Here is a 26,415-nt window from a genome sequence, read left to right on the forward strand (position 1 = left end):
TGGACTCTCGGTTTGTCTTGTCTGTGATATTTTATTTTTGGACTAGCGAACAGACAGAGGAAATTTGCATTGGGGGTCCCACATAGTTTAACATATTATTCCTACCTCATTGTAGGGGGGATTATTTGGGGATGGAGGGTGAAGAGGGTAACAATAAAAAAAAAATAATAAAAAACCCCAAACCAAACAACTGCGTTGACTCAGGACATGACTATTTGATAATAATGTTCATGTATTGCAATCATATGATGCAACTTCCTGCTGCTCATGTCGTGTTTGTCTCCTCAGTCAAGTACAGGCAGGTAACATCTGTTGGTCAAGCTTCAGGAAAAAAGTTTGAGTTGGGGGAAGACAATTTGCATGTTTATAAAACATTTGGCAATCTTTTTGTTTCATTAACAGGCTTAACGAGGTATTATTTAAAATCTTTCAGATTCTGTGAAGATTTAACTTTTTAATGCTTGTTTCTTACATGTGGTTTATTCTTTTCTTCTTCCTGCTGGCCCTGACATGCTAGCCGTTAGCTAAGCCCTGCTGCTTGCTTTCCCTTTTGTTTATGGGCAGTTTCACTTTCTGGTTTTGAAGCTTTTTTCTGTTTGGGTTGGGAGGAAACATCTGCACTTGCTTAAAAAAAATGCCTCCTGGAATCTTCAAAAGAGCTCAGGAAAATGATTTTGAAATTATATGAAAGGTTGTCTTCACAAAATCAGAATTGGAGGGCTAAAGTTGACTTAAAGTTGAGGATTATTTGAAGACTTCCTTAAAAACCTTCTCTGAGCAAAATGTTTTCCAAGGCATGTCACCCTGCCTTGGACACGTTTAGAAAACAGATGATCAAATTATATACTTCTAATGTATAGGTCTCCGTTCTCATTTTGAATGGAAACACTCTTTGTTTTGCCTGCTTCACAACTTCGAGGTTCTCTTTCTACTAGCAAAAGAGGTGCTTAATTTAGATCGAAAATGTGAATCGGCATAATTAAGCTCTACCACTCGAAGTGTTCAGTACCATCTCACTCCTGAAATTACTATTGAAATTACTGGCCGCCTACAACCGTTTTTCAAGTTTTTAGAAAAAACAGGTCATTGTTCTTATGAAGTCTTTCTCAGGCTACAGCTCGGAGCACAAGAAACGAGAGCAAAGCTTACAGCTATGCAGCAGTCTGTAGCTGGAACACCCACATTGGAGTGACTTCAGGCAGCCCCTCCGCTCAAGTTTCATTAATACTTAAAAGTCAGGAGTTTTGTCCCTTTTCCTCTTGCACGCACTCACTGATCTCAGATCTGAGCAAATAATCTGTCGACCTCAGTTAGAAGTGGATCAGGCTCCTAAAGAGGCACGTCTGGGTTTTTTTCTTTCTTTTTTCCCCCTCTCCCCCCAGATCAGTAACTTAGAAATGCAGCTGCACTGTTCTTGTTTTGTCATGAACTTCTTTTCTGTGTGTCTCTCTGACCACAGAAACTAGACAGATCTTGGAAGAATATGTGCCTATATTTACTGTATATGTATGTATGTGGGGGTGGGAAGGAAAAATGCATTTCAAGAGCAAGAGGGAGACATTGTCATCAGTGAGAACTTAATTCTAAAATCAGAAGTAAAACCAAAAAAATCATGTATAAGAAATACATCTTTTTATGGCTCCTTTAAGAGCAACAAGAAAAGTTGTAAAACTCTCAGTCAGTTTCAGCCCTGGTTTAAATCCACTTTCAGTATAAAAGGTAAGAACCTCTCCTTGGCCCCCAGCACTGCCTTCTCTTGTTTTACACAGTGCTGACACACTTGATCATGTTTTGATCTCTCTGGTGTTGTGAAGCATCCCTTATGCTCAGGTAAAATAGGTGAAAAAGCCAAGAGGGGGTTTATGGACCAAAGATAGCTGGTGAACTAAAGAGAACTGTCACAGTTAGACCTGAAAAATGATCTTTAAATATTGCAGCTTCTGTCTACACATGGAAATTAGTTGGAGGGAAGGCTTTACTGGGAAAACTTTGAAGGGAAGGAAAGAGCAATTATCTTTAGCCTGTCAGGTGGGGGCATGGGCCTGTTGCACAGAAAGTTACGTTCTTGGTGTGAGCTTCCTTTTTGTCACTTGCGGGCTTTCTCCGGCACATAAGGCACATATGTCCCCACCCTGATGTTTAACCTTGTGACAGTAGGAGCCGTTCCTCTAACTGAAGTGGCCCCAGTTTCTCTGTCACTTTCCAGCAGCGCCAGCACTTCTCCTTCCTCTTCCCCTCCCCCTGGATTTTCTTTCTTTAAAAGAGAAAAGTGTCAATTTGAAGTTCCTGCTCGACAGATAAGGTGGTATTTATTTATTTTTTCGGCTGCAAGGCTTCACAAGTCCTGCTTCCCACCCGCTGCCCAGCTTTCAATACTTCCAAGTCTCGATACTTCCCGATGATAGTGTCACCAGGAATGCTTGCTCTGAGAAGCTGGCATGGTGACAGGCAGCTGATAAGAAGATGTAGATAGTACTATCCACAGTGCCATTATGGAGCTTCCTGAACCTAGCAGGATCTCTTGTGTTATATGCAAAAATTTGGGTGGATAGTTAGAAAATGTTTACCAGTCTACAAGTACAGACAGAACGACCAAACAAAATAGATTATTTTTGACGCCAGGCAATATGACACACTATTAATTTATTATTGAAACAGTTCTGCATTAAACTTTAACATCAAGAGAAGTAATCGGGAAGCTACTTGCACACTTACGTGTGTACATGCTTGCTGTACAACACACCCTATATTTTATCATAAATATTTTAATTGAACTTAAATGTGTTCAATTGCATTTCATTGCAACTTGAAAATCCACAAAATGCCCACATATCTCCAACTAAAATTGCTTGCTACTAGTCTAATGCCGTTTGAAGAAGGATGCTACTGTAAAGCGGGTTGCTGTGAGTAGGAGCATGCTTTGAAAGCAGCTGCTTTCTTGGATACGTTTAATAGATGGCTGTTTCTTTGCCTTATAGGGTAATGTTGCCAAATGATAGATTCTGTCAGGGCAGTGAATAGTGAAGCAAAGAATCCGCGATGAAAGCAGCGTGGCCATTGCCTGTCTGCATTTTCCTCACTGGTCCTGGTTCAGCTGGTCCTCCAAAAACCAGAAATAACTGCTTCTCACCTCAGTTAGTGAAGTAGGAGCAGTCAGTCACAAAAGTAGAAACCTGGCTGAAGGGCTGTGATACTTTTGAGTCACGCAGCTATTGGCATCAACTTGTACCTCCTGACGGAAAACCTTGCACATAACTAACCATGAATATGAAACCTTCTTGTAGATTTTCCCTTATAATAAAGTATCTTACAAGTCATCGTTTCAAGATTATGTAACTATTAACTTTGGGAGAGCAGATAAAAGCAGACTTCTTTTTCTGTTGAAGACATCTTTCAGTGTACTGTTTATATTCTGTTGTGTCCAGATAATGAGTCTTTGAATACAAATAAACAGTGTATGTGCTGAACTGAGCCGAACGCATGCTAGCTTCTGTTTTCTTCTAAATACATATTTCTTTTCCTCCCTCTTTTTTTTTTAAGTGCATTTCAACTTAAGCTGGAGCCAACCAGTCTTGCTTTCTTTTGCTTCACTTCAGCATTTTTTTTATAAAGTACAGCTGTAAGCAGAGGAGTTTTGCATAGACTGAATGCCACAGAAATCTGCAGTAAATAGTCTGCTTTGTTGTAGATGTTCCTAAGCAGTATATTTAATGAGTAATGATCTGTTTACTGATGGAGAGTACCTTCTCTTTGAAGAAAGCTTTCATCCTAGCCAGCCATGGTTTTTTTGGTACTGTAAGTAATTGAACTGGCTGGTGAAGTGACTGCTGCGGTTTGGCAAAAGCCTATTTGTCATGCCTTGTTATTTATTGAGGAACATTTCTGGGAGCTTGCGTTCTGCAAAGTCCTTCTGTTAAACCTGTATTGTGAGCAAATGCTTGTTACTGCGTTTATTAGAAATACTGCTTAAACAGACGTCGAAAACAGACAGCAAAGCTAGTCAAATGTAAAGGGAAAGAAAGGTGAAATCAGTTTGCAAAGTGGAGCCTAGCATTTTAGGAATGAATCATCATTCAGATCTGTATGTACTGGCTGGTATTCCTTAAAATAGCAATGTTTTTTATTAACACTTAATACCAGCAGGCATTTCTTCGCACAGAAATTAGGCTTTTGGTGAGTTAAATGATTGCTCATCTCTGAGAGTGGCCCTTCCTTCCCACTAAACTTGTGGGAGTTTGATTGTGTTTTGAAAAGAGGTAATGACGGTGGCATATCTGAATAATCATTAACTTGTCTTTGTATTTCAGCACAAACCCATGTTAATCCAAAGCAGCACAGTGCTGATAAAGATGAGCTCTATCAGAAGGGCATCCCAAAGAAGGAGCACAGTGTGAAAGAAATCCTGAAAATGGAATCTAATCCTCCAAAAGGAAAAGACTTCTTCCAGACCAACATTTCACCAGTTACTCCAGAAAAAGACTTGGATGATTTGCATAAGAACTACAGCCCAGAGAGGTGTTTCTTCCCGCGAGTTGTCTACCCGATCCGACCTCACATTCCAGAAGACTATCTGAAAGCTTCCTTAGGATACGGAATGGACAGACCTAGCTACATTACTCATTCACCCATCCAGACGTCTACTACACCAAGTCCTTCTGGGAGGAGCAGCCCGGACCAAAGCTTAAAAAGTTCAAGCCCTCACAGCAGTCCAGGGGTCACGGTTTCACCTCTGGCACCTACTTCCCAAGAGCACAGAGAGCCGTACTCTTACTTGAATGGATCGTACGGCTCAGAAGGACTGGGGTCTTATCCTGGATACGCACCCCCTGGCCACCTCCCGCCTGCCTTTCTACCGTCCTATAACCCCCACTACCCCAAATTCCTATTACCTCCGTTCAATATGAGCTGTAATAACCTAAGCGCTTTGAACAATATCAATGGCATCAACAATTTCAATCTTTTCCCAAGGATGTATCCTCTTTATGGCAACCTTCTCAGTGGAGGTAGCCTTTCCCACCACATGCTGAACCCCACCACGCTCCCCAGTTCATTGCCCAGCGAAGGAGGCCGTCGACTGCTGCAGCCTGATCACCCGAGAGACTTCCTCATACCAGCACCTAACAGTGCCTTCTCTATCACGGGTGCTGCCGCCAGCATGAAGGACAAGCCATGCAGCCCTACCAGCGGGTCGCCCACAGCTGGAACAGCAGCCAGTTCAGAACACATAATGCAACCTAAACCTACCTCAGTGGTGCTGGCTGCCACCGGCGGCGAAGAAGCCATGAATCTCATTAAAAGTAAGAGGAATGTGACCGGTTACAAAACCCTCCCCTACCCACTGAAGAAGCAGAATGGGAAGATCAAGTACGAATGCAACGTTTGCTCCAAGACCTTTGGCCAGCTCTCCAATCTGAAGGTAAGCAGAGGAGACCGAGACGTGAGGCTTCTCGGGAGGGTCTGGTTTCTCCCTGTAGGGTTATCTAGGAAAAGCAGGGACGGGCCTCCCTTGCTTGTTAGGCTGCTTACCAGTTGGGGCTTAATAGGGGCATCTCCCAGCCGGAAAGCACGGTTGTAAAGACAGTGTTTTCATGCTGACGCCACCTAAGTAACTAGATGACATTGTGTTTTGGTGATGGGAATCTCCCGCTAACTTTAGGAAACCTCTGAAAGTACTTCTGTTGCAGTACTGGAAACTGGAAATTGTTAATTGCTTTGTTTCTCCCTAGGTACACCTCCGAGTACACAGTGGAGAGAGACCGTTTAAATGCCAGACTTGCAATAAAGGCTTTACGCAGCTGGCGCACCTCCAGAAGCACTATCTGGTACACACGGGAGAAAAACCCCACGAGTGTCAGGTATGCCACATGCCACAGAGGCAGCCTCCCTTGGAGGCCAAAGGGGTGGCAGCGCTCGTGCGGGCGCATGGCGTGCACGGCGTGCAGGGAGGGCTGCGTGGCGAGCCCTCAGCTGCTCAGGGCCGCAGTCAGTGCTGCAGCTGTTTCCAGCCCTGGTGCGGCAGCATCTGTAAGAGCAGAGTCGCCTTTAGCCTGCTAGGGCAACGTCTGCCCGATGCAGTTTTGCTGTCGGCCATACTCGAAATGCTATTTGGCAATATTTACATAAAAAAGGTGGGGATTTTTTCCCTTTGTGAGAAAGTGTGAAGATATAAAAAGCTGCTGCTTCATTCTGCTGTCTCCTCCTAGGTGTCTGTGATTTAAACCATAAAATCCCCTCCCACTCATTCCCTGTTTCTCTGCTCTCTGCCACCCCCCCGCATTAGGTTTGTCACAAGCGGTTCAGCAGCACCAGCAATCTCAAAACCCACCTGCGGCTCCACTCTGGAGAGAAGCCTTACCAGTGCAAGCTCTGCCCAGCCAAATTCACCCAGTTTGTGCACCTGAAGCTGCACAAGCGTCTCCACACCCGGGAACGTCCCCATAAATGCATCCACTGCCACAAGAGCTACATTCACCTCTGCAGCCTCCAGGTCCACCTGAAGGGCAACTGCCCCGTTGCCCCTGCCTCGGGCCTCTCCATGGAGGACCTGAATCGAATCAACGAGGAGATCGAGAAGTTCGACATCAGTGACAATGCCGACAAGTTGGAAGAAGTGGAGGACAATATCGACTTAACATCGATCGTGGAGAAGGATATACTGACCATGCTCAGGAGGGAAATGGAAGGAGCTAATCTGAAAGTATCTCTACAGAGGAACCTGGGAAATGGACTGCTCTCCTCAGGATGCAACCTTTACGAGTCGTCAGATATGTCAATTATGAAGTTGCCTCATGGTCACCCACTACCTCTGTTACCTGTAAAGGTCAAGCAAGAAACAGTTGAACCAATGGACCCTTAAGACTTTTTGGCAAAGTGATTTTTTTTTTTTATTTATGACTTGGCAAGTCAGGGTGCCTGTAGCAGTTGCTTGTACATAGTTTCAATGCTGCAAAGCAATCTTGGCTTACAGTAGTTTCCCTACGCTCTCCAGCTGAAAGAAGGAACTCCAAAGTTACTGTTTTCTCAGGGCATAAAAAGGGGCAAAGGACTCTATGTTGCCTCGCCAGTTACTAAAAGACAATCATCTATCCATAATTATTTTTTCAATGATAGTACTTCATAATTTATTATGCAATTAATCATTCTAAAAGCAATAATTAGGAAAATGTTTACAATGACTGGAAAATTCATTGTAATTTTTACTTTAAATGTTTTTATTTTTTGTTCTATGGCCATTCTTTGTAGATATGTTTTTCTGCACATCTGTTTTAAGAACCTAAGATCGGGGCTTCAGTAAATATGTTTTATGTACCAACGTCTTTTAAACAAATGTGGTTTTTCGTATTGCCAAAGTTGGACGTTTGACATACAGAATCCTAGATCTGTTGGTTTGAAAAAAATGCTGTGTACTTTTATGTACAAATCACCCCACTGGGAATTGAAAAGGGAAAAAAAAAACCCCGCAGAGTAGCAGCAAGCAGGGAAGAAACTGCTGTCCCTGCCTGCCGGAGGATAGGAGAGAGATTCTTCTATCTGCAGCTCTGTCCAGAGCAGATGTGGCACAGCAAACACCTACCTGCCATGGACAATACCACAGGTTGTTAGAAAACAGCTCTAGCCCCACACGTTGTCATGTGATGTTATGACCAAAGGAATGCATCAGCTTAAAGTGGCTTTTCCAAAATAGAATCTCACTTACGTTCTTTGTTTCTGAAAGCAGTTTAAAAGCAAACACACAAATATTCTTAATATTCTGCCTAAAAGGAAGTTTTTGGCAGGCTTCTTTCTTCTCTCTCTCTCTTTTTTTTTTTTTTTTTTTTTTGGCCAGAGCCTTCCAGGGATAAAAAAAAAGATGGTAGGGATAAAAAAAAGATGGTCAGATTCCCTGAGAAAGAAGGGGTTCAGTTTTATTTGTATTTTTCACTCCCACTTTGCCTGGGTAAAAGTGGGTAATAGAGTCCTTTCCTGGCACATATTTTTTTTTCTTCCTTCCTGTACAACTCTCAGTATTTGTGTTTGTACATTTTGTGGTTAATTTAATTAAAGAAGAAAAGGGCATTGCAAAGTTGTTGAACAACAATTACCTCAGTGCTTGTGTCCAGTGGTGCAGACAATGCTGTTTTATCTAAACGCTTTGCTACTTAGAGAAGAAACCAAAATGTGCACAGGGAAAGATAGAATGCACGTCCTTTTATCTTTTTGTTTTGCTAAGCCCAAAGATGATATGGTGACATTTGAGGTGTAGCAAAGAATACATGTATATTTATAGATATATTTATACCACTATACTATATATGTATATGTATATATATTTATACCACTTAAGTTGTGAGCCAAACCATGTAATAAAACCTATTTTTCATCTAAGTGTGAAAATCAAATGTTATCCAGTTTTGCATACTACCAATGACCTCAAAACCAGAAGGTTGTACGAAGGCATTTATCACTCGCAAGTATGCTTGCGTGGCTGTCCAGGGGAAGCCTGAACTTGCAAACAACCTGATGTGAATAACGTCACGTCACGTCACCCACGCGTGGCGTCTCAGCAGATTTGGTGGGAACGACCCTGTTTGCAGAATGGGGGGGTCATCACTCCCCTGCTCTCTGGGCAGCGTGTACTGGGGGGGAAGGAGCCGGGTGGTCAGTGAAAACACAGCCAGAAAACACAACTGAAGAAACTTGAGAGGCAGCCAGGTACCACCCACACACGGTGTGTTCGCAAAACGCAGTGAAGGGGGCAGGGGTAGTTGGGATGAGCCCCTGGTCTTGTTTTACCCTGCTGTTAACGAGCTGCACAGTCAATTCACGTAGCATCTCCCCTCCATGTACATCTTCTGTCTGGTTATACTTACAAATTTTAAGATGACCCACTTCAGCAATCCAGGATTTGGAGATTCTTTTTCTCAGCAAATTTCATTTTCATGCCTTCTGTTAAAAAACAAACAATCCTGAAATAATAAGTCTCTCAACACAGCTTTTGAAGGACTACAGTTCATTACATTTCCACTCCTGCAAATTGTGAGGCTGACATCTTTTAAATGTAGCAATAGTTCATAAATATAGTACTTACTTGTAGGATAAACCAAAGTATCACTACTCTGTCACTGGACACACACTTTTCCTATTATTTGCCTGTAGTGCTTTCTTGTATTTGATACAAATTTTACAAGAATTTATATGCATCAGCTTTAAGAATTGTTACTTCTCTTTACTGTTTCTCCCTTCCCTTAGACGTTTTACATGTGAATGTAGCAACAATCAATCAACAGTGTTTTGGGGTTTTTTTTTGTCTCTCTCAAGAAAGACTCTGACCAAAGTTACCAGGCTTTTTACTTTGCTAGAACAACAAACTATCGTATGTTTACGTATTGGTTTACATCATTATTTATGTGCAAATTGTCAAATGTAAATTAAATATAAGTGTTCATTGCTTTACTGATGCTTCCCTTGTCTTCAATCTCTCTGCACTGACCGCATGCGCAGCCTCGTTGCGGGGCGTCTTCCCCTCCCAGCCGCAAACACGCGCAATGCCGAGGGCGATGATGTCTCCAACAATGCCGACTTCTGCCTTTGTGGGCTCTGATTTTCTGTGATTGAAAGTTGCAAACAGCAATGCCAGAGCCGAATACCCTGGCGCTGTTAATTACGGCGCTCTCGTCAGTTTTAGCCAATACCTCTTTTTTTTTTTTTTAAAAAAAGGATTTTTGTTCAAAAAGAATTTTCAGTGTTTTGATGGAAATCCTTGAATGCAGTCTGCCTCACAGATATATGATCAGGGTTCTCATTTACATTTTTCCAAATGATTGTCATTTCTGGCCTGAAACCCTAACCACTGGGACCACAATGACACACTCAAAAGTGTCAGCGTGAGACCACTTTGTCCTGTATCAGCGTGGTGGGAACTGCATTCAAAACAAATGTGGATCTGTTTTCACTGCTCACAAAGGAGATGCAAATGCAAACTAAATCCAGGAGAAGGTCAAGTGTCCGTTCCCCCCGCCTCGGCCCCCCAGCCAAAAAGTTAACAACAGGCCAGGATGCCCCAGAAAGCTAATACAACATTTGCTACTTCCATCATTTACTGTGAGATCTAAACCAGAGAGGCCATGTGCTGCCCTGCCCTACCTGAACGCTACAGAAATAATGTTCCTGCTCATATTGAGACACTCAGCACCATATGATGTTTTAAAAGTATTTCACTGTCCTCTTAAAAAATTCATTTAAACATCTGTCTCAAGAATTTGAAATACTGCCAACAGCGAACTGTGGAGTTAAGAAAACCAGAGCACTGTTGTCATAAACGTGCCAAATGCAGCATGTTATACTCCTATATTTGACAGAGCTATTGCTGTAATAATTTTTTAAAAAACACATAGGATAACCGTTACCGCTGTAAATCATACTTCATTACTTGGCAAAGCGTTATGTTGCACTGGAGAGTTATGTCCTGGGGACACTTGCAAGCTTTAGAAGATGTTTAATAAAACGCATTACATAAAAAGACAATGCACGTTATAGATCACAGCCTTGTGAGGCTGAGCCCGGCAGCTGCTGCGTTGGTTTCTGGCAGCCCCCAAGCCAGTCAGAAGCCACTGAAGGCGCATTTTGCAACCAGAAATACAGTGGGTTTCAGCCACGGCAGCACCACCACCACCAGGCCAGCTAACCGCAACAGCGTCAGCGAGGTGCGGGGTGGGGGAAGCTCCTTGTTTTGGGTGCTGCCATGAAACGCAGCAAGACCGTGTGCCCCCAGCACAGAGCCGCGGGCTGTCTGTGGGCAGGCCACCTGGATGTGTGAAAATGCTGGGGGACCAAGCGTGGTGTGCCCAGGAAGGCAACGTGCACTTTCCGCCCACAGCTTTGCCAGCTGAGCTGCTTTGCCATGGGATGGGGCAAATGACAGGTGAAAGACTCACACACGCACATTTAAGGAGGATCCTGCCCTTCTGGCTGATTTATAAAGTCTGGTGTCTCTCAGCTGGGTGCTGGGGGAGACACCGCTAATTCCCAGCATGGGCAATTATGACCTTGAGGTCAAAAAACGAAATATGTGACTCATCAAGGGGGTATGAGCCCTTCGGGTTCAAATCAGCAGCTGCCGGTGCACGGCTGCGTCCCAACATGCGTCCTGCGCTCCGTGTGGGATGGAGCCCAAAACCTTTGCTGTCGTTCAGAGGCATTATGTTACAGTGAGGGAAATAGTTGTGGCTGTAATTAAAGGCAGCCAGGAAACACTTGGCTAATTACTGCGTGAGCCAGGACTGAGTGGATGCGGTGTGGCCTAGGAATGTGCCCGTCATGGGGCAGGTATCTGCAAAATACGAGCTGTCACGGTGGCCTAAGAAAAACTCACCGACAGCACCAAGGGTTGCTGCCCTGGCACGGAGATGGAGGTCGCCCTCCTGTGCACCAGGTCAGGGAGAAGGCAACTGCCCGGGCTGGGATGTGGGGGGCACTGACGGAAATTTTGGCAACTTCAGCACTAACCAGTGCTGCCTGAAGAGCCGGAAAACGTGACTTTTTGTCCAAGATGCAACACTTCCCAAAAACATGGCTATTTAATTTTTCATCAGATGCTGAAAAAGGACTATCCTGCAACCAGCGCGGCTGCTGCCATTCCCATTCTCATGAGCAGTACGTGGAAGTGCTGGCAAACAGCACATTCACACACCCATCAAGGTCGCATTTGCACTAACTGCAGTCAACAGCAGAAGGCTTGAGAGTTCCCAACATGCTGCGTGACATGCTTTTGCTCATTTTTAAAACAGGTTGGGGAAAATTTCCCAGCAATTCACAGTGGTGGCTGAAGGGGAGAGGAGCCGCTAATCCTCGCCAAGCCCCTGCAGCCTTGGTGCCTACTGTGGCTGCAAAGCTGTATTCTTGTCTTGTGCTAGAGGGGTCAGATGTCAATTGCTTAGAGATGCACACAAGCAGAACTTGCCTTCTGCTTCAAAACCAAGCCTCCTCACCTCCACCGTGACAGCTTGCAGCTTGGCACAAGTTGAACGGCACTCTGCGCAGGAAAACGTGGCACGGGGAAGATTTGATAATGCTTTCCACCTCCAGCCAACACGGGCTCAGCTGCTTCGGGCCTTTCAGCTCTGCAAACTTCAGGCTGTGCAAACTCACCTAGGAAAGGCAACTGAGATGTAACCCAGGCTGCTGACATGCTGTCTCAACCCGTGCTGATGTTGTCTTACCACTAGCTATAAAATTCTCCCCGGCATGCTCTCCTAGGGCAGGGCGATGCAGTCCTGTGCACCAGCCAAAACCCAGTGCCTGAACATCTGTCTCCTGGCACTTCAGAGGCACCTGCCAGCCATCACATCTGGGCCCAAACCGCTTTCCGGAGCTGGGGGTTAAACAGCCTGGCTGCCACAAGAGGTAAGCCAGGGCCCCAAGCAGATACCCAGTAGTGGGGCAAGGAGCTGCAGTCACTGGGCAGGTGGCACACTTCCCTAGGACAAGACCCTCCCTGGCAGGGACCCCCTGCAGCCGGCAGGGGAGAAACTGGTGCAGCGCATGCACGAAGTTCTGCTCCTTTTTGATGCCAGGGCTTGGGGCAGAAACCTGCGAGCAGAAACCCAGAGCACAGGGATGGGTGGCACTGGTGTGTGTATTGGGCACAGATCTCTAAAAAGAGATGCCCAGCCCTCCAGGAAAGGGAGATGGGCACTCAGAGCTCACCCTGCCCCATGAACCAGTGGCCAGGCACCTTGGTGGCACACAGGTGCAGTGGCCCTTCCCTCCTCCTTCCCCAGCTGCACAAGCAGGAGATGGTTGGGATGCCAAACCACTTAGGTAGGTGTGACCAAATAGCCCTACTGAAAGGAGCCAAACCAGTATGACTTCCTTATTGTGCAATGATTAATAAAGGCTTTCGGCTCTTTTTTTTCCATTAATTGTGAATAGGCAAGTCCTTGATCATTTCCTTATCCAAGGACCGAGCGAGATTCCTTACAGCATTCCTGCCCCAAAGAGAAGTGATCCCTGCAATATTGAAACCATGCACAGCAAAATCAAAGGCTGAAAACCTCTTTTCCGGCTCGCCCCTGTTGAGGGCAGGCATCACCACATGATACCATGCTTAGGGTTCGGGAGACCCCAACATGCCTGCCTTTGCCGGTTGAGTTTTACACCGTAAATCCTAATGCAAATGAGCAACGCGGAGAGTAGCTTTTGGGCAGGAAGAAGAGTGCGGCAAGCAGCAGTCTGTATGGGATGGTTTAGATATTATAGTCTCGGTTCCCAGCTTCCCCACAGCTCTCCTATGGCAAAACTTTCTGTGTGAGAACTGTCCCTCTGTGAACCACAGGGGACATTTGCTTTCCCTTGTCCTTAAGTTTACCTTGTGTATTCAAATGACCTTGTTTTTCTAAAGGACAGGTCCTGGTCCTGTGCATCTTCACAGGCAAGGTCTGCTCTTCTTGTCAGCCTTGAAGCCCTGTGCAGAGATATTTCAGTAAGCAGGGAAGGTTTGGTTTCTTCTGGTTGCGCTGGGGCCGAGTTGCCAGGTGGGGACCCAGTTAACCAGGCTGGGTGGCAGCCCTGAGAGGCCTCACTTTACTTGCAACTGGTCATGAAAGAAACAAAAGTTAAAAATATTGTAGAAACTGCAACCAGGTGTGAAAGGGAGCAAGAATACATGAAAAGTGAAGATTAGCCTTTTTAATAAGCTGTCACAAGTTAGTTGGGTGTTTAGGAGGGGACACAGGCTGGCGCCTATAGTCATTCAGAGAAGATTTTGTGTGTGTGTGTGCGCGCGCGTGTGCGTGTTTTTAATGAGACCAGAGGCTGCAGAACAGGGCTCCTTTTCTAACCTATATTGCAGCAATTTGTGCATGTCTGTAGCTGTGGGTGTTATGTGCTCTCTACTCCGAGTGGTAAGTTTCAGTTTGATTCTGCTCTCGAGAGCTGTGGGGACAGTTTGCACTCGCCTTATCAACGCAGAATCCAAACAGCCTCACAGTGCGCCCAGCCCCCTGACACTGCAAACTGAGAAAATATGCTTTAAGCACAGGAAAGCGAGTGAGGTGACGACCGGATGGCTTTTTATCACCAGAGCATCCCAATCTCCCAAAATACTCATACCCCAATCAGCGGAGCAATAAGCTGCTTTGAGAGCCACATCAGCGGCACCACCCTGAGAGGCCTCAGCTGGGACCCTGGGGAGCGGAGCCAGGACCCCGGAGCTGGGGCTCCTTTCCTACATCTCCATTGCCCCAGACCCCTGCACCGCCTCCTCTAGCTCTTTGCACCAGTGCCCCAGCACTGGGGGCCTGGCCTGGACGCTGCAAACCGGACAGTCGCAGGAGGTGCTTGCCTGCCCCCATTCCTCCCTGGGCTGGCCCTGAGCAAGCCTGGCCACTAGCCACTGACTGAAATTGTGCCCATGGCAGCAAGGAAATGGCAGGGCAGGTACTTCCATGGCCCTCGCGAAGCAGATCTAGTTTGGCTGCAAAGACTCGTGATCTCAACAGTAATCCCTGTGCCCAGCCATGCATCTGATTTCCAAACGAGTGTTGCTATCTTTACACCTGTTTGCTAAAAACATCTGTCTTTTGGACTACACACCAATGTCTGTGCTGCCTGTCCTGCTGTCCCCAGATGGGCTGTGTCCCCTGATCCCTGTGCCTCCCCTGCCTGGGGGTCCTGTGTGGCCACCGGCCCCACAGCAGAAGCCCTGGTGTTCCATCACCCTGAAAAAAGCCTGCTCCCTGCAGAGATACCTCACAGCAGCCTCAGCAGTCGCTGTTGAAATCTGAAGAAAAGTGCCCCCTGAATTTGGAGCCATTTGGGAGGAATTCAGCACACTTTCCTTGGGACACAAGTTCTACTCACCCTCCTCGGGTGCTGTGGGCTGCTGTTCACTGGGAGCCTTGTTCGTAAAATACCTGAATGTTTCTCAGATGAAATTACGACCTACATAGCAGCTAAGAGCAACATTCAGATTTCCTCCCTCCCTCGGATCTGCTTGAGGTTTTTAATCCCCCCACGCCACCCCACCCCCAGATACAACATTGAGGAATGACTGCGGTGTTTGCTGCACAGTCACCTGTCTTGCTTGAGCTCAAAAAAAAGCCCAGAAGACAAGGTGGAACAGTGGCTGCAGGTACTACAAGTGGTCCAGGCTCCTCCAGGGAAGAGGCAACATGGCATGGGCCCTTCTGCTCTCTAGCGCAGGATTATCCTTATTCTCTAGCGAGCACCCAACAGAGAAGCAGGCTGACGACCAAAGGGTGCAGACCATACTGGAGGCACAGTGCTCTCCAGTTTTGGTCAAAAGCACAGTTACTTGTCCAAATTAAGGAGTCCAGAAAACAAGGGCCCTCCCTGACCTTCAAACCCATTCTCCTGAAGCAGAACACACCCCTGCAAAACACTCTAAGAGCCTTGTTAGACAAGACCACCCTAAATCTCAGTCCTTTGCTGCTGGCCTCCTGCCTGCTAACTCCTCCTGTGCCCATTAGCCACAAGAGAACACAACTCCATGTGAGTCTGACGTCAAAAACACATTCAGGGGTGGATGGACCTAGCCACAGAGTTCAGCTACAAGTTCTCATTCCCCCCCCAGATTTGGGGTATTTAAGTCTGGGAATACCTGTTGATGCCATTCCTAATGCATTTCTTTTTTTATTACTATTTTAAAATAATTAATTTTCTATGTAATTGTTTAGACCAATCTAAACACTACAGCAGTGATGTGCATCTACACAGGGGAATATACCCAAGTTTAAGCTTACCTAACAATGGAGATTTAAAGACAGACTTCGTTTTATCTAGAAATTTCAGTACTTCAAGGCCAGAGATAAGTTTTGCAGCAAGGACAGGAACCCAGGAGTCAAGATGACTTGGTCCTGGTTTTGGTATCTCCACTGACTGGTAGCGAGGTCTGGAACAATCCAGTTGACCGTCCCATACAACACCCGATTCATTTGTAGAATAGGTACAAGACTTGTGCAAGTTGTGGTGTAAGACTAATATTTGTACCTTCTTTTGAGATCCTCAGATATGTAACAGCACGTATTTTTGTTGTTCATAGACAGAACAAGTTGCTTATGATCTGCAATATTTAGAAGTCCTCCCTTAGAAGGGCTACGACTACCCTAAACGCAACAACAAAAACTCTCTCTGCCCCAAGGAGCTTACAAACGAAGCACTATTAAAAACCAAAAAAACCCCACAGCGTCTAGGTGCAGAGCTTAAATTTCCATTTTCTCTTAGCATTTTCCCACGAGGGGATAGCATGTGAGAGCACACAACAGAGAGTCAGATCACACCCGGTTCGGTTGCTCTGGCATGCCATTTGGCAATACAAGAATGACATAAATTAAAGTGAAACCTCTTCACCTCAGCGTAAGTGAAAATGTGAAAAGCAGGGGGGGTGAGGAGGAAGGGGGGATATTGATCCGTATCTACTCAACAGTCAGACCAGTGGTGTGGTGGCAACAAAAGATGTGCCATTGCTTTTTCAGTAACTAATAATCTATAGAGAACCATTTCCTTTTCTACTGTTAAGATAACACATTCACCACCTCAGCTGCATGCAAATAATTTGTGCCTCTGCTTAACTAATTGACCTCTCTGGTACAGACAGAAGGGCAGAAACCTCCCACCAGCATCGACTGATGTGCAACACTGAAAAAGGAGCCAGCTCACCCAGAACTTTCTGAAATGTTTAAATTGCTAGAGGACAACTGCACCAAACGCTCTGCAAGAGAAACATGGCTTCATGAGATTAAATGGATTATTTTTGCTGGTCTTCGGTCCTGCCTCGGATCCACATGTGGGTTGCAGGCTGGAACTGACATTATTCGAAGAAAAGCATTTGATATCTCTGCACATAGACCACAGCTGGTCAACAACTCATCCCAGATTTAAACACAATATATTAGCTCTCATCTGTTGCCAGAAATATTACACACTATTAAAAGCCCGGGCCCCCAGAAGTGTGCTGAAACTGAGTGGGCCTTCACTTCACATTGCTTGAAAACAAACAGGTATCAGGCTGGACATGTGTCTGTATCTGATGGAAACCTTGTTCTAATCAAAAAGCTCATGCTACTTTCACTCACTCGCATACGCACACCTCTCTCCCTGCATTAACACAGTGCAAGCAAGGTTGCAATGTCAAGCACCAAGAAGTTATGAAATGCCAGAATTAATTAAGCTTGTCCACACACAAGCTTCAAGAGCAGCCCTTGCTCACAGGTTCACACACTGGTTTTCCTGCGGGACTTCTATTTCACTCAGCCCGCAAGACGGGAGATGCTCACCCTGTGTGGGAACAGGCAGGGATGCCTTCCTTCTCCTCCCACCTCTCCCACCTCCATTTCTGGCCACATGACTCTGGCCTTTGTGCTCCTGCCCTGCTCTCCAGTTGGGGCCGGTTGCATCTCATTGCTTTTGGTGGGTTCATCAGGAGGATGACTGAAGGCTTCACCTGTATCACTCAACATCCACGCAGAAGAGGAAGGTGGTATCCCTATGCAGGCAGAAAATGAAACAAAATACAGGAGTTGCAAGTCAAATATTCTCTTTGGGCGCACAGACTTTTCAGGGCAGTTTATCCCAAGTGAAGCGTCACTTGACTGTAGCATAGCTCATCCTAATTTCAGGGGTCACTGGGAATCCTCAGCGCCTTCAAATCAAGCACCTAAAACCACAGAGTACCGTACTTCACAGCCTGTGAAAACTTGGATTAAGTGACATGCTCCGTGCTATGAACAACTCCTTGGAAACGTGCTTCCCCCAGGTAGTACCCAGCTCCCTGGCCAAGACGGACCCTCCACCTACCCCACTCCTTTCAACAAAGACCACCACCAAGGTGTAGGGTTTACAGATTAGAGCCTCCTTCGGTTTCCAAAGCCAAGGGCCATAGGGTAAGGTAACACGCATCCCGTAAAGACCATGTCATTACACACATCCATAGGGGCCTGACTCAGCCTCAGTTCTGGCTTTTCTCAAACCCTGAGTGCCTGAGCTGTTCTCACAGGCTGCCTGGACAAGCTCCTGGGTTTTGAAAAGCACACAGGCCAGAGAGATGTGTCCCTTTCTGTGGCTGGCCTGCAGTATGTCAGTACGGCGCAGCAGGATTGGTGTTTTCCATGAAACAAGCTACCAGCTCTGCTGGCTGTGGCACTGCTGCCAGGAACAGCCCGTCACCCTTTATGTAGACTAGCACGGGTGTGTGGTGAGCCCCATGCCCTTTCTCGCCGTCCCTTTTACCTTTCTCATTCTTCTCTTCCCTGTGCTCAGTCCCATCCTCTTGCCTTCTTGGTGAGCACCCCCAGGGCTCTCAGCTCCCTGCTAGCTAGCCACAGGGGAAGGTGGCCACCGGCTTCTCCAGTCTCTCCAGAGGGAGACTTCCTGGTGGATGGAAGTAGTGAAACACCACCTTTTCCTTGGAAAACCCAGTGCCTCCTAAGCAAAGGGACCTGCGCAACAAAGGGCAAGGGTGAGATGAAACACTAAGAGAAGGAACAGAGAAAAAAAAGGGAAGAACATCTTTTCATAGTCCGTAGATGCAAAGTGAAACTATTTTGATAGATTCAGCTTTCCCATGTTGAAAGGCCCAGAGTTTCTCATTTCTGACTTTACTCTGAGGCATGAAATTTCACCCATGACTTAAACTATAACATTGACAATGCTTTGCGGCTCATCTGCTGCCACCCTGCCAAAGCTTACCTTGTGTTTTGCTGGGATGATACTGCCAAATTACTTCCTTTTTTAGTGTTTTCCTTATTTTGACACATCTTTCTTTGCTAATACTTCTCCCTGGAGCTGAAAATCTATTGATGTGGAACTGGTCCTCTTGTTAGTACACTGGCATCTCCATTACTGGATACAGGCAGCCAGAGAAGAAAACTGGGCCCACGCTAGCAAAGTGTCCCCTTTACTGGCAAGTGATCACTTGGATGCTGAGAAATTTGCTAAGCCGCTAATTTGCCCTCACCCTCCTCACAGGGACCACCTAGCTCAGCAGAGGGCAGATCCAGTTTGGCAGCCTGATTTTGGACGGTCTTCATAATACAACTCACATAGTGGATGTATAAATCATTGGTTTACACAGAAGCATTTTAAATGAAGAGAACTGTTTAAGCCTGATCTTATGAAAGCTCAGCCATGTGTTTGGCTTACTGAAGTTAGCTCAAAGACGTGATAGTTCTATATACTGCCTTTGAAAAGATGCAGTGGTTTTGCTCTATTCTGTTTTAGTAAAAGAATAATCTAGCCACAGAGATGAAGGAATCGGTAAATGTTTCAGTCTGGACCAGCCATCTTACAAAAGAAATGGTCTATGTCAATCAAGTTGCAGATGGCTTCAAAGAAGTGGATGACACTTAGTAGTTTTGTACCATACAGGAAACAATCATGGATTAAAAATCTATTATTCTGGGATTACTGTGTGAATTTTCCTTATAGCATTATGAAACGTTTCTGTTTCCCTGTTGATAGATCATCTTCTACAATGTCATCTAAATACAGAGTACCTCATCCACTCACTGTCACCATTGTTGCACCCTTTGATTAAGGGGAGATAAGAAGACAGATCAAAATAGAGGTAGCAGGTGATTGTACCACCTGTGAAATATTAATGTCTAATATGTTGTTTGCTAGAGTTGATGCTCAGGTACTTAAGATAAGTTTCCTGCTTTCTTCTCCTTCAAAACGATTTCTTCTTTATGATTGCTATGTTATCTTGGTCAGTTTTGGTACTGACACGTGTAGGAGCCTGTATATACACTGCTGGGCTTCAGGGATAACTAATGCACCTCTCTAGAATGATTTTAAAAAGCCAGGAATGGGGAAGAACAAAAACAAAAGACAAACTCAATGCTTTGGAGACCTTTTGTCCTGGTACACACAGGAATTTTTTTGTGTTTGTCTCCTCGCCTGCTCTAAAGACAGAGGTGGCATTAATAATGCAGAGCACATACCTTTTCAAGCTCTCTTGCAGCTTTTAAAACATAGAGAGCAAATGGCAAATTTACCTTTCATCTCCTTTTGAAACTCAAGTTAGGCCTTATTGGTAACAAGTGAAATTAAACTGGTTGTTGCTGTTTAACTTCTCTGTGCTATTTCCTCACATGAATTAGTCATGACCAACTCTACTTGGCAGTTGTCCTCTCAAAAAACAGAACAGAGAAGGGTTAAGCACTCCCATACAATTTACCTAATAAATTTGTCATACCCCTTATATAGAGTTGTCCCTCCAGTTCTGCCTGTTCCCTAACATATCTGGCAGTTTGAACAATGTTGGCAATATTTGAGCAATTAGGCATTCCAAGTGGAAAGGTTAATATACCTTACCCTCAAATGCAGGGTGTGTTTTGTCTTGTGCCTTCAACCATCCTTGATGAGCATCGATTGCACAACAGTCATGAAGCAGGAAGGTCTTCTTTCAATTTCAGTATGGCCTAGATTGTTTTGGTTTAGCAAAAGGCCAGTAGCCCAATAGCTATGATGAGACAAACACGCATTGACTTGGGTGCTATTGAGGCAGATCACAAAGAGGGGACTTCATTGCTGTTAACACTTTCCGGGTGTTAAATGCTTTGGTCACACTAGCACTGGTGCAAAACCAGGTAAAAGATAACCCATAAAAGAAACCCCTCTGATGGAGCCTGCATTAGGACTGGTCAAGGAGATATGACATTTGTGGTTTATTTCCCCCTCTTTTGGTTGAGCAGCATTGGCATCTCAGTTTCTTTTTTGGCCAGTTCTCGGAGACAGCACTTTGTGGTCCAAGTCTGGCAGATAGCTCTGGGGAGGAGCGGGCAGGGCTGCAGAAGTCCTGCAGCCTTGTGCTGGGCAGGACCTGCAAGACCACAGTCCACCAGGACAGAGACAAAACCACTTCCCAAGCCAGCCAGCCCAGGAGACAACATCCTCAGCCCAAACCATTGCTGAGGTTGAACAGCCAGTGCAAATTGCAAATGACAGTACCACAGAGGAGCACCCCAGGTCGCCAGGAGGCCAGCAGCTGCCAGACCGGCTTCCACAGCCCTCCTCCACCAACAGCAGGGCACACCCAGTGGCCAGCCTGCCCGCCCTGCCCAGCAGGGATGCTTGGCTGCATAGTCAGGACCTGGCTTAAGTAAGAAAAAAAACAGGTCTAAGCAGCAGAGAAGGAAAGTTTGCAGGTCACAGCCACCACCAGTGCCGATCCACCCTGAGCCTGCTCAGGAGGTCCGGAGTGCTGGTGGGCAAAGGAGGTCAGGTCCAAGATGCCTGGTACATGCCCCCCCTCCTGTGAGACCTGAACGGGTCTGAATGACCCAACCTGTGCTTGGGTGCTCCTGCAGGGCTCCACATGCGCACGAGGGTCTCTCATGTGGAATCCCTGTACCAGTAAAAACTGCTGAGAATTGGGTATCAGCTCAGCCTCTCCACTTGTGGCTGGTGGTATTTTCCTGGCTGGGCTGATGTTGATGTTTGTAATGAAGCTTTGGCAGAGAAAGAGAGACATGTTGTAACCATTAGCAGACTTTGCATTTAGAATTTATCTCGGGAAAGGACAAAGGATAATTCAGCTCGATGGGGTTTTTGTGCAAGATTGGGTCTACACTTTCTATTGTAATATCAGTCCTGGTCTTCACCATTCTCTTCCTCTGACCCAGAAAAAGTTGTTCGTGAAAATAGTGTTAGTTAGAAAATAGTGGAACTGGTAAGTCATTACAAGCACATGTGTGTCTCATTATACATCAGTTTGGTTTCACTATATATTTTACACTATGTAACATAAATTTCACTATGCACCACAAGTATTTCAATATGTGATAGTCAGAAAGTGGCAGTTTACACTAAAAGTTTCAGTATGTGGTAGGATATTTCAAATACTATAAATTCTCCTTTTAAATGAAATGCACTGTGTAGATTAGTAAGAAATGCAGTGTTTTAGTTCACCCTATGTGGTTTTCTTTCAGAACAGTATTTAGTACTGTGCTGTTCAATTGCCATGTTTATTTTAATCATACATATTAATGGATGATTAAGTGAAAATTCATTAAACATACCACATAGGATCCAGGCAAACCTGAGTTCTGTTTCTTAAATCTTTTATCTCAACTCAGCTTATACCATATTAACAAACACATTATATTTACAAAGACTATATTAATGAACAACATAAGCTTCCTGTGTGAGGCCTGTTACTGGCCTGTTGACTTTTTAAAAACAAATTCTCCTTGAGCAAGTAAAGTCTGAGGGACCTGAAATCCCCTGTAAGGGTGAATCACTAAAGCAATGAGCAGGCATATCAAGGGTCTGCACTGACCCCCGTTTATTGCAGATGATCACCATTTCAGTTGCAGCCAGCAGCAGAGGAATCTGCACTGCCAGCACAGTGCTGCTAATCATGGCTTTAAATCTCTTGATCAGTTGGTCATACAAGTATCATGTTAATCAGGCCTTTTGCTAGCAAACTCTGTTGCAGTTGCTAAAAAGGGGTATTCACTGTGATACTACTACACCAAAAAGCTCTGTCATATATTAAAATTACCAGGTCATAGTATTTTCACATGTGATGTCCTTCAGTGCCAGAGGGTATAGATTACCTTGGAAATATACTTGCCATGAACCAAGACCATATCAAAAACAATCAACATAGCGTAGTAAAGCCAAGGCACAGCAAAGCAATTTCCCCATATCCATCAGAAATGCAGAAAGAAGAAAAAACATTAGGCTAAATTTGGTTAAGAGTTCTCCCTCATTCTCATCTCCTCTAAACACAAGCTACACCAAGAACAGCTCCATGCAAAGTTCTATGTTATTCAGAAAAGAGCCTCAGCAGAGACAACGGGGCAATGCTGAACTCCAGCCCAAGAGAGAAACATCAGCCAGTTATCTCTGCTCTGGCTTCTGCCCCTCAAGATATAATCACACAGGTAATTTCCCAGCAATTTTTAACGGATAATTTCAAAGTACTAATGACCTGTACTGAAGTTCAGTGTATAGAAGAACTGGAGGCCTCATCTACCCTGTCTCGCACTCCTAAGACAAGGGTGACCCTGCACTGGCGTGACTCTGGACAAGCCACTTAGAGAGTTACAAAGGTCCTGGATTAATTAGAAACTGGGTCTTTTAACATAACTCCTTGCTCCATCACAGGCCTAGCAGCCCTCATTGGCTCCCTGCCAAATAGTTCAAGCACCTATTAACCAAGGAAAAGATAAAGAAGCTTGGGTTCTAACATGCTGGATTTCAGCCCAGTGGTTTCAAATCTCCTAACCTGCAAGAGCAGCTTATCTGTGTTTGGAGGTCAAAGACCTTAACAGAGCCCTGTTAATAGGTGCATGCTGGCACAAACTCAAACATTTGGCTCTTCAGTTTACAGCAATTCCTTGGTTTCTTACAAGTGGGGCAAAAAGGGCCACCAAAGTGGCCAGTGACACTCTTGGGGATGGCCTGAGTCTTCTTATGCTAATTTATTTGGCAAAATGAGTGCTTCCTTAGCTCACAGGAGCTGGAACCAAATGCATCCAGTACAAGGCTTGGCTATCCTACTCTTCCAAAATATAAACCCAAGACCCACGGTACTCCTTGTTTGTAGCCTCCACTGACCATAAAAAACAGATTGTGCCCCAGACACATCACAAAGCAAGCTTACGAGCTGTGTCAGGTATTTCCCAGGGACTGCGTTGGAGGAAACGGGAATGTTTGTGTCAGACGTGAGGCATGGGGACAGCCTGGAGAGCAGCGATTACTGCTTTCATCCCAGACGGGGGCTGGGTGCAATGGGTGCTGCATTCCTGTGCCTAGCCTAAACCCTTGAACCATGAGTTTCCTCATGTGCCTCCTCCAAGGAAGCTTGAAAGCAGCCCTGCTGTCTGCCAGAGCATCCCTGCATCAGACCAGATAAAACATGGGCTCATCTCTGCATTCAATAGGATATTCGGGATGAAATAAAGCTAGTGTTTTTAAGTGCATGTCTGCTTTCCAGCAGGACCAAACCTGAGCTGTTCCAGTTTAAGAAATGGAGAAGCAGCAAAGTTCAAACTTTCCCCTGTTCACTTACTCCTGTGTTAGATCTGGGCTGAGATACATATAAAACAATATATTTATGTCCTAGATTCCACTGCCGATACTGACAACAAAAGCTATATTACAATGATTTTCCTGTAGTCAGGTTGCTAGTCCAACAAGTTTTGGTAGGAGGGAAATACATTACGCACATCCTCCAAGTCCCCTCCTCAGGACTGTCAGGCTATAATTTTAGCTTACTCTTATTACTGATCATGTATAATAGTTGTTGAGACATCCTTCAGCCAACAGGAAAGTTACATTATCTAAGCTGTTGCATTACTTTCACTAACTCATCTTGTCCAAAGTTTTTAGTATTTCTTGACTGAAAAGGCAGAATAGCAACAAAAGTTCACAAAACTCACACCAACTCATTTATCAAATCCAAGCCTTTTCATTTGACCAGTTAAGTTTCACCTGTAAGCTAAACCACATGATTTCAGGAAAAGAAGTTGCAGCGCAGTTTGGAGTATTTGCTATTGTGATTTCAGAAACAGCTGGCATTGGCTTGAAGACCGCAGTTTCATGTGTACTAGTAACATTTAACAAAGGACTTTTCCATCTTTGCTGACTGAAGTAGGACTATTTGCAGCATACAATTAATCTGTTAGTTTCTGTTGTTTTGAATGTGACCTACCTTTTTCCCTCTTCATTCAACTATGGCTGAAGCTAACATCTCTTTGTCAAAATCCTTCCGTTTTGAATCAATGTATCTCCATCTACGCAAATCTGAGAGGGAAAATGCTCACAATAGTTCATATTCCTGATTGCTGAAATATTCCTGTGGCATCTCTCTGCCATGTTCATATTTTCAGACACCTCTCTGTTTGAAGTCAACTTCCACAGGTTTTCACACAGAAAATTTTCATCAGCCTCAGTCCTTCCAGCTTTAGCAGTAAAACATCATCATCAGCATGCAATAGGCAAGAATCTTGCAAAGTGACACCTTAAAGGAAAAAAATTGATAAAAAGGTTGTCTTGGCATGGTGTGAAAATTTTCCACATCTCACAGCTTCTGCTGATTTTCTTCAAAACAGCCTTCCCTTCTTTTCTAAAAAGAACAAGTATTGATTCTTCTTTTAGCTCTGATTCATAGCAACTGAAGATTTCACCAACATAGCACAGCAGTAGTATTCTGCTGATCTTCGGGAAGGAAAAAGACCAATTAGACCAAACTTGCTCATTCATTGCTGCAAGTCCCTGCCTCTAACCAATGTTCTCTTCGGGACAGGGACATCAGCTTTGCTGGTAAGATTGATTGAGGGTTTTAATGGGAAAAAGGCCTCTCCTCAATGTTCATACTGTGGCTTTTATGCTGTGAGACATAAAACAACTGCAAAATTCAGCATCTGTTGAGTTCCACCTGTGTGGACAGGGAAGCATTTCCCTGCTCTTTAATTAGGGTTTGCAATATTGTTTACAAGGACACCAAAATCTCCAGCTTTCACAGGCAAAATGCTCCACAAATACAGGTGAAAGCCACGAAGGAGACTCAGTGCTCACTTTTGTATCTTAAGCTTAAGATGGCCAAATGAAAAGAAACAGCCTGCCGATTTAAAGGAATGCTGTGGGAAGTCCTCTGCAGTAGCACAATACATTCTACCTTCTGGACAACCGCAGAAAATTAACAGATCCCTTGTTTAATGCTGGATTTCTCTACCTAGATGCCTGCTGGTTCTTATTTCCTGTAAGCATAGGTTAACACAGATTTCATTCTACCAAGTAGCAGAAAACAGTGGTCAAAAAGAGGGCAGCACAATCAGCAGTTGTCTTCTGAAGTTGGCATATATAACCATTGCCTCATGTTTTATTTTTTAATTTTTAAATTTTCACATGCCATTATTTTCACACAGCTGGCAGATCCAAAGAGTTGGAGAGGAACAGACCAAATCCAAATAATTCCTTACATGCACAAGCATCAGCAGGTGCTGCAATCCCAGAATGTCTCTAGGAAACTCCAGAGCTGGGGAAGTTTTCTGCTACATGGGGGTTGTGCCTGGGATTAGGCACTGAGGCACAGCCTTTGGAAAGGACACTGCTCAAAAGGCACAAACCAGTGCTGATGTAAAGGAACCTCACTGGTTCAGACAAGCCCCAGGTCATCATGGCCCATGCAAAAACCAATCATTACAAGCAAAAGTACTCTGAATTCATTCTCAACAAGTGCCATTGCAGATCAGATTCACATCTGCCCTGGAAAAGTTGACATTTGGAATTTGCATTTCTCTCTCAACTGCTTCTGTGGAAATAATGAAAAACACCAAAATGAAACCCAGGAATCAACCCAGATCCTCACTGCAATCCAACTAGGCATATCCTAAACTCTGGGTGGCAGGAGAGGGAAGCCATGATGCCTTTTTCTTGTTCAGATAGCAATACCCAGAGCATACTGAA

At 44.9% G+C, this 26,415-nt stretch overlaps 1 protein-coding gene and 1 long non-coding RNA gene across 8 annotated transcripts in view; one reads left to right on the top strand and one right to left on the bottom strand.

Moving 5' to 3' along the window:
* Positions 1 to 9,432, top strand: part of PRDM1 (PR/SET domain 1) — a 105,384-nt gene extending 95,952 nt beyond the window's left edge. For all 6 annotated transcript variants that reach the window (XM_055811307.1, XM_055811309.1, XM_055811311.1 and 3 more), the window contains 3 exons: positions 4,308 to 5,416; positions 5,727 to 5,855; positions 6,281 to 9,432. In XM_055811307.1, the coding sequence (XP_055667282.1) occupies positions 4,308 to 5,416; positions 5,727 to 5,855; positions 6,281 to 6,856 (1,814 nt within the window). In that variant the 3' untranslated portion in view covers positions 6,857 to 9,432. The remainder of the gene's footprint in view (positions 1 to 4,307; positions 5,417 to 5,726; positions 5,856 to 6,280) is intronic.
* Positions 8,805 to 25,327, bottom strand: LOC129784958 (uncharacterized). Of its 2 annotated transcripts, none has more exons than XR_008748279.1 (3): positions 24,659 to 25,327; positions 11,967 to 12,126; positions 8,805 to 8,925 (listed from the first exon to the last, which is right to left on the bottom strand). It is a non-coding gene; the product is annotated as an uncharacterized LOC129784958 (long non-coding RNA). The 2 variants fall into 2 exon arrangements; XR_008748280.1 differs by lacking the exon at positions 24,659 to 25,327 and adding an exon at positions 17,274 to 18,900.
* Positions 25,328 to 26,415: the final 1,088 nt, after the last annotated feature.

Source organism: Falco peregrinus, chromosome 7, assembly GCF_023634155.1.
Source record: "Falco peregrinus isolate bFalPer1 chromosome 7, bFalPer1.pri, whole genome shotgun sequence".
In the NCBI taxonomy this organism is placed as follows: domain Eukaryota; kingdom Metazoa; phylum Chordata; class Aves; order Falconiformes; family Falconidae; genus Falco; species Falco peregrinus.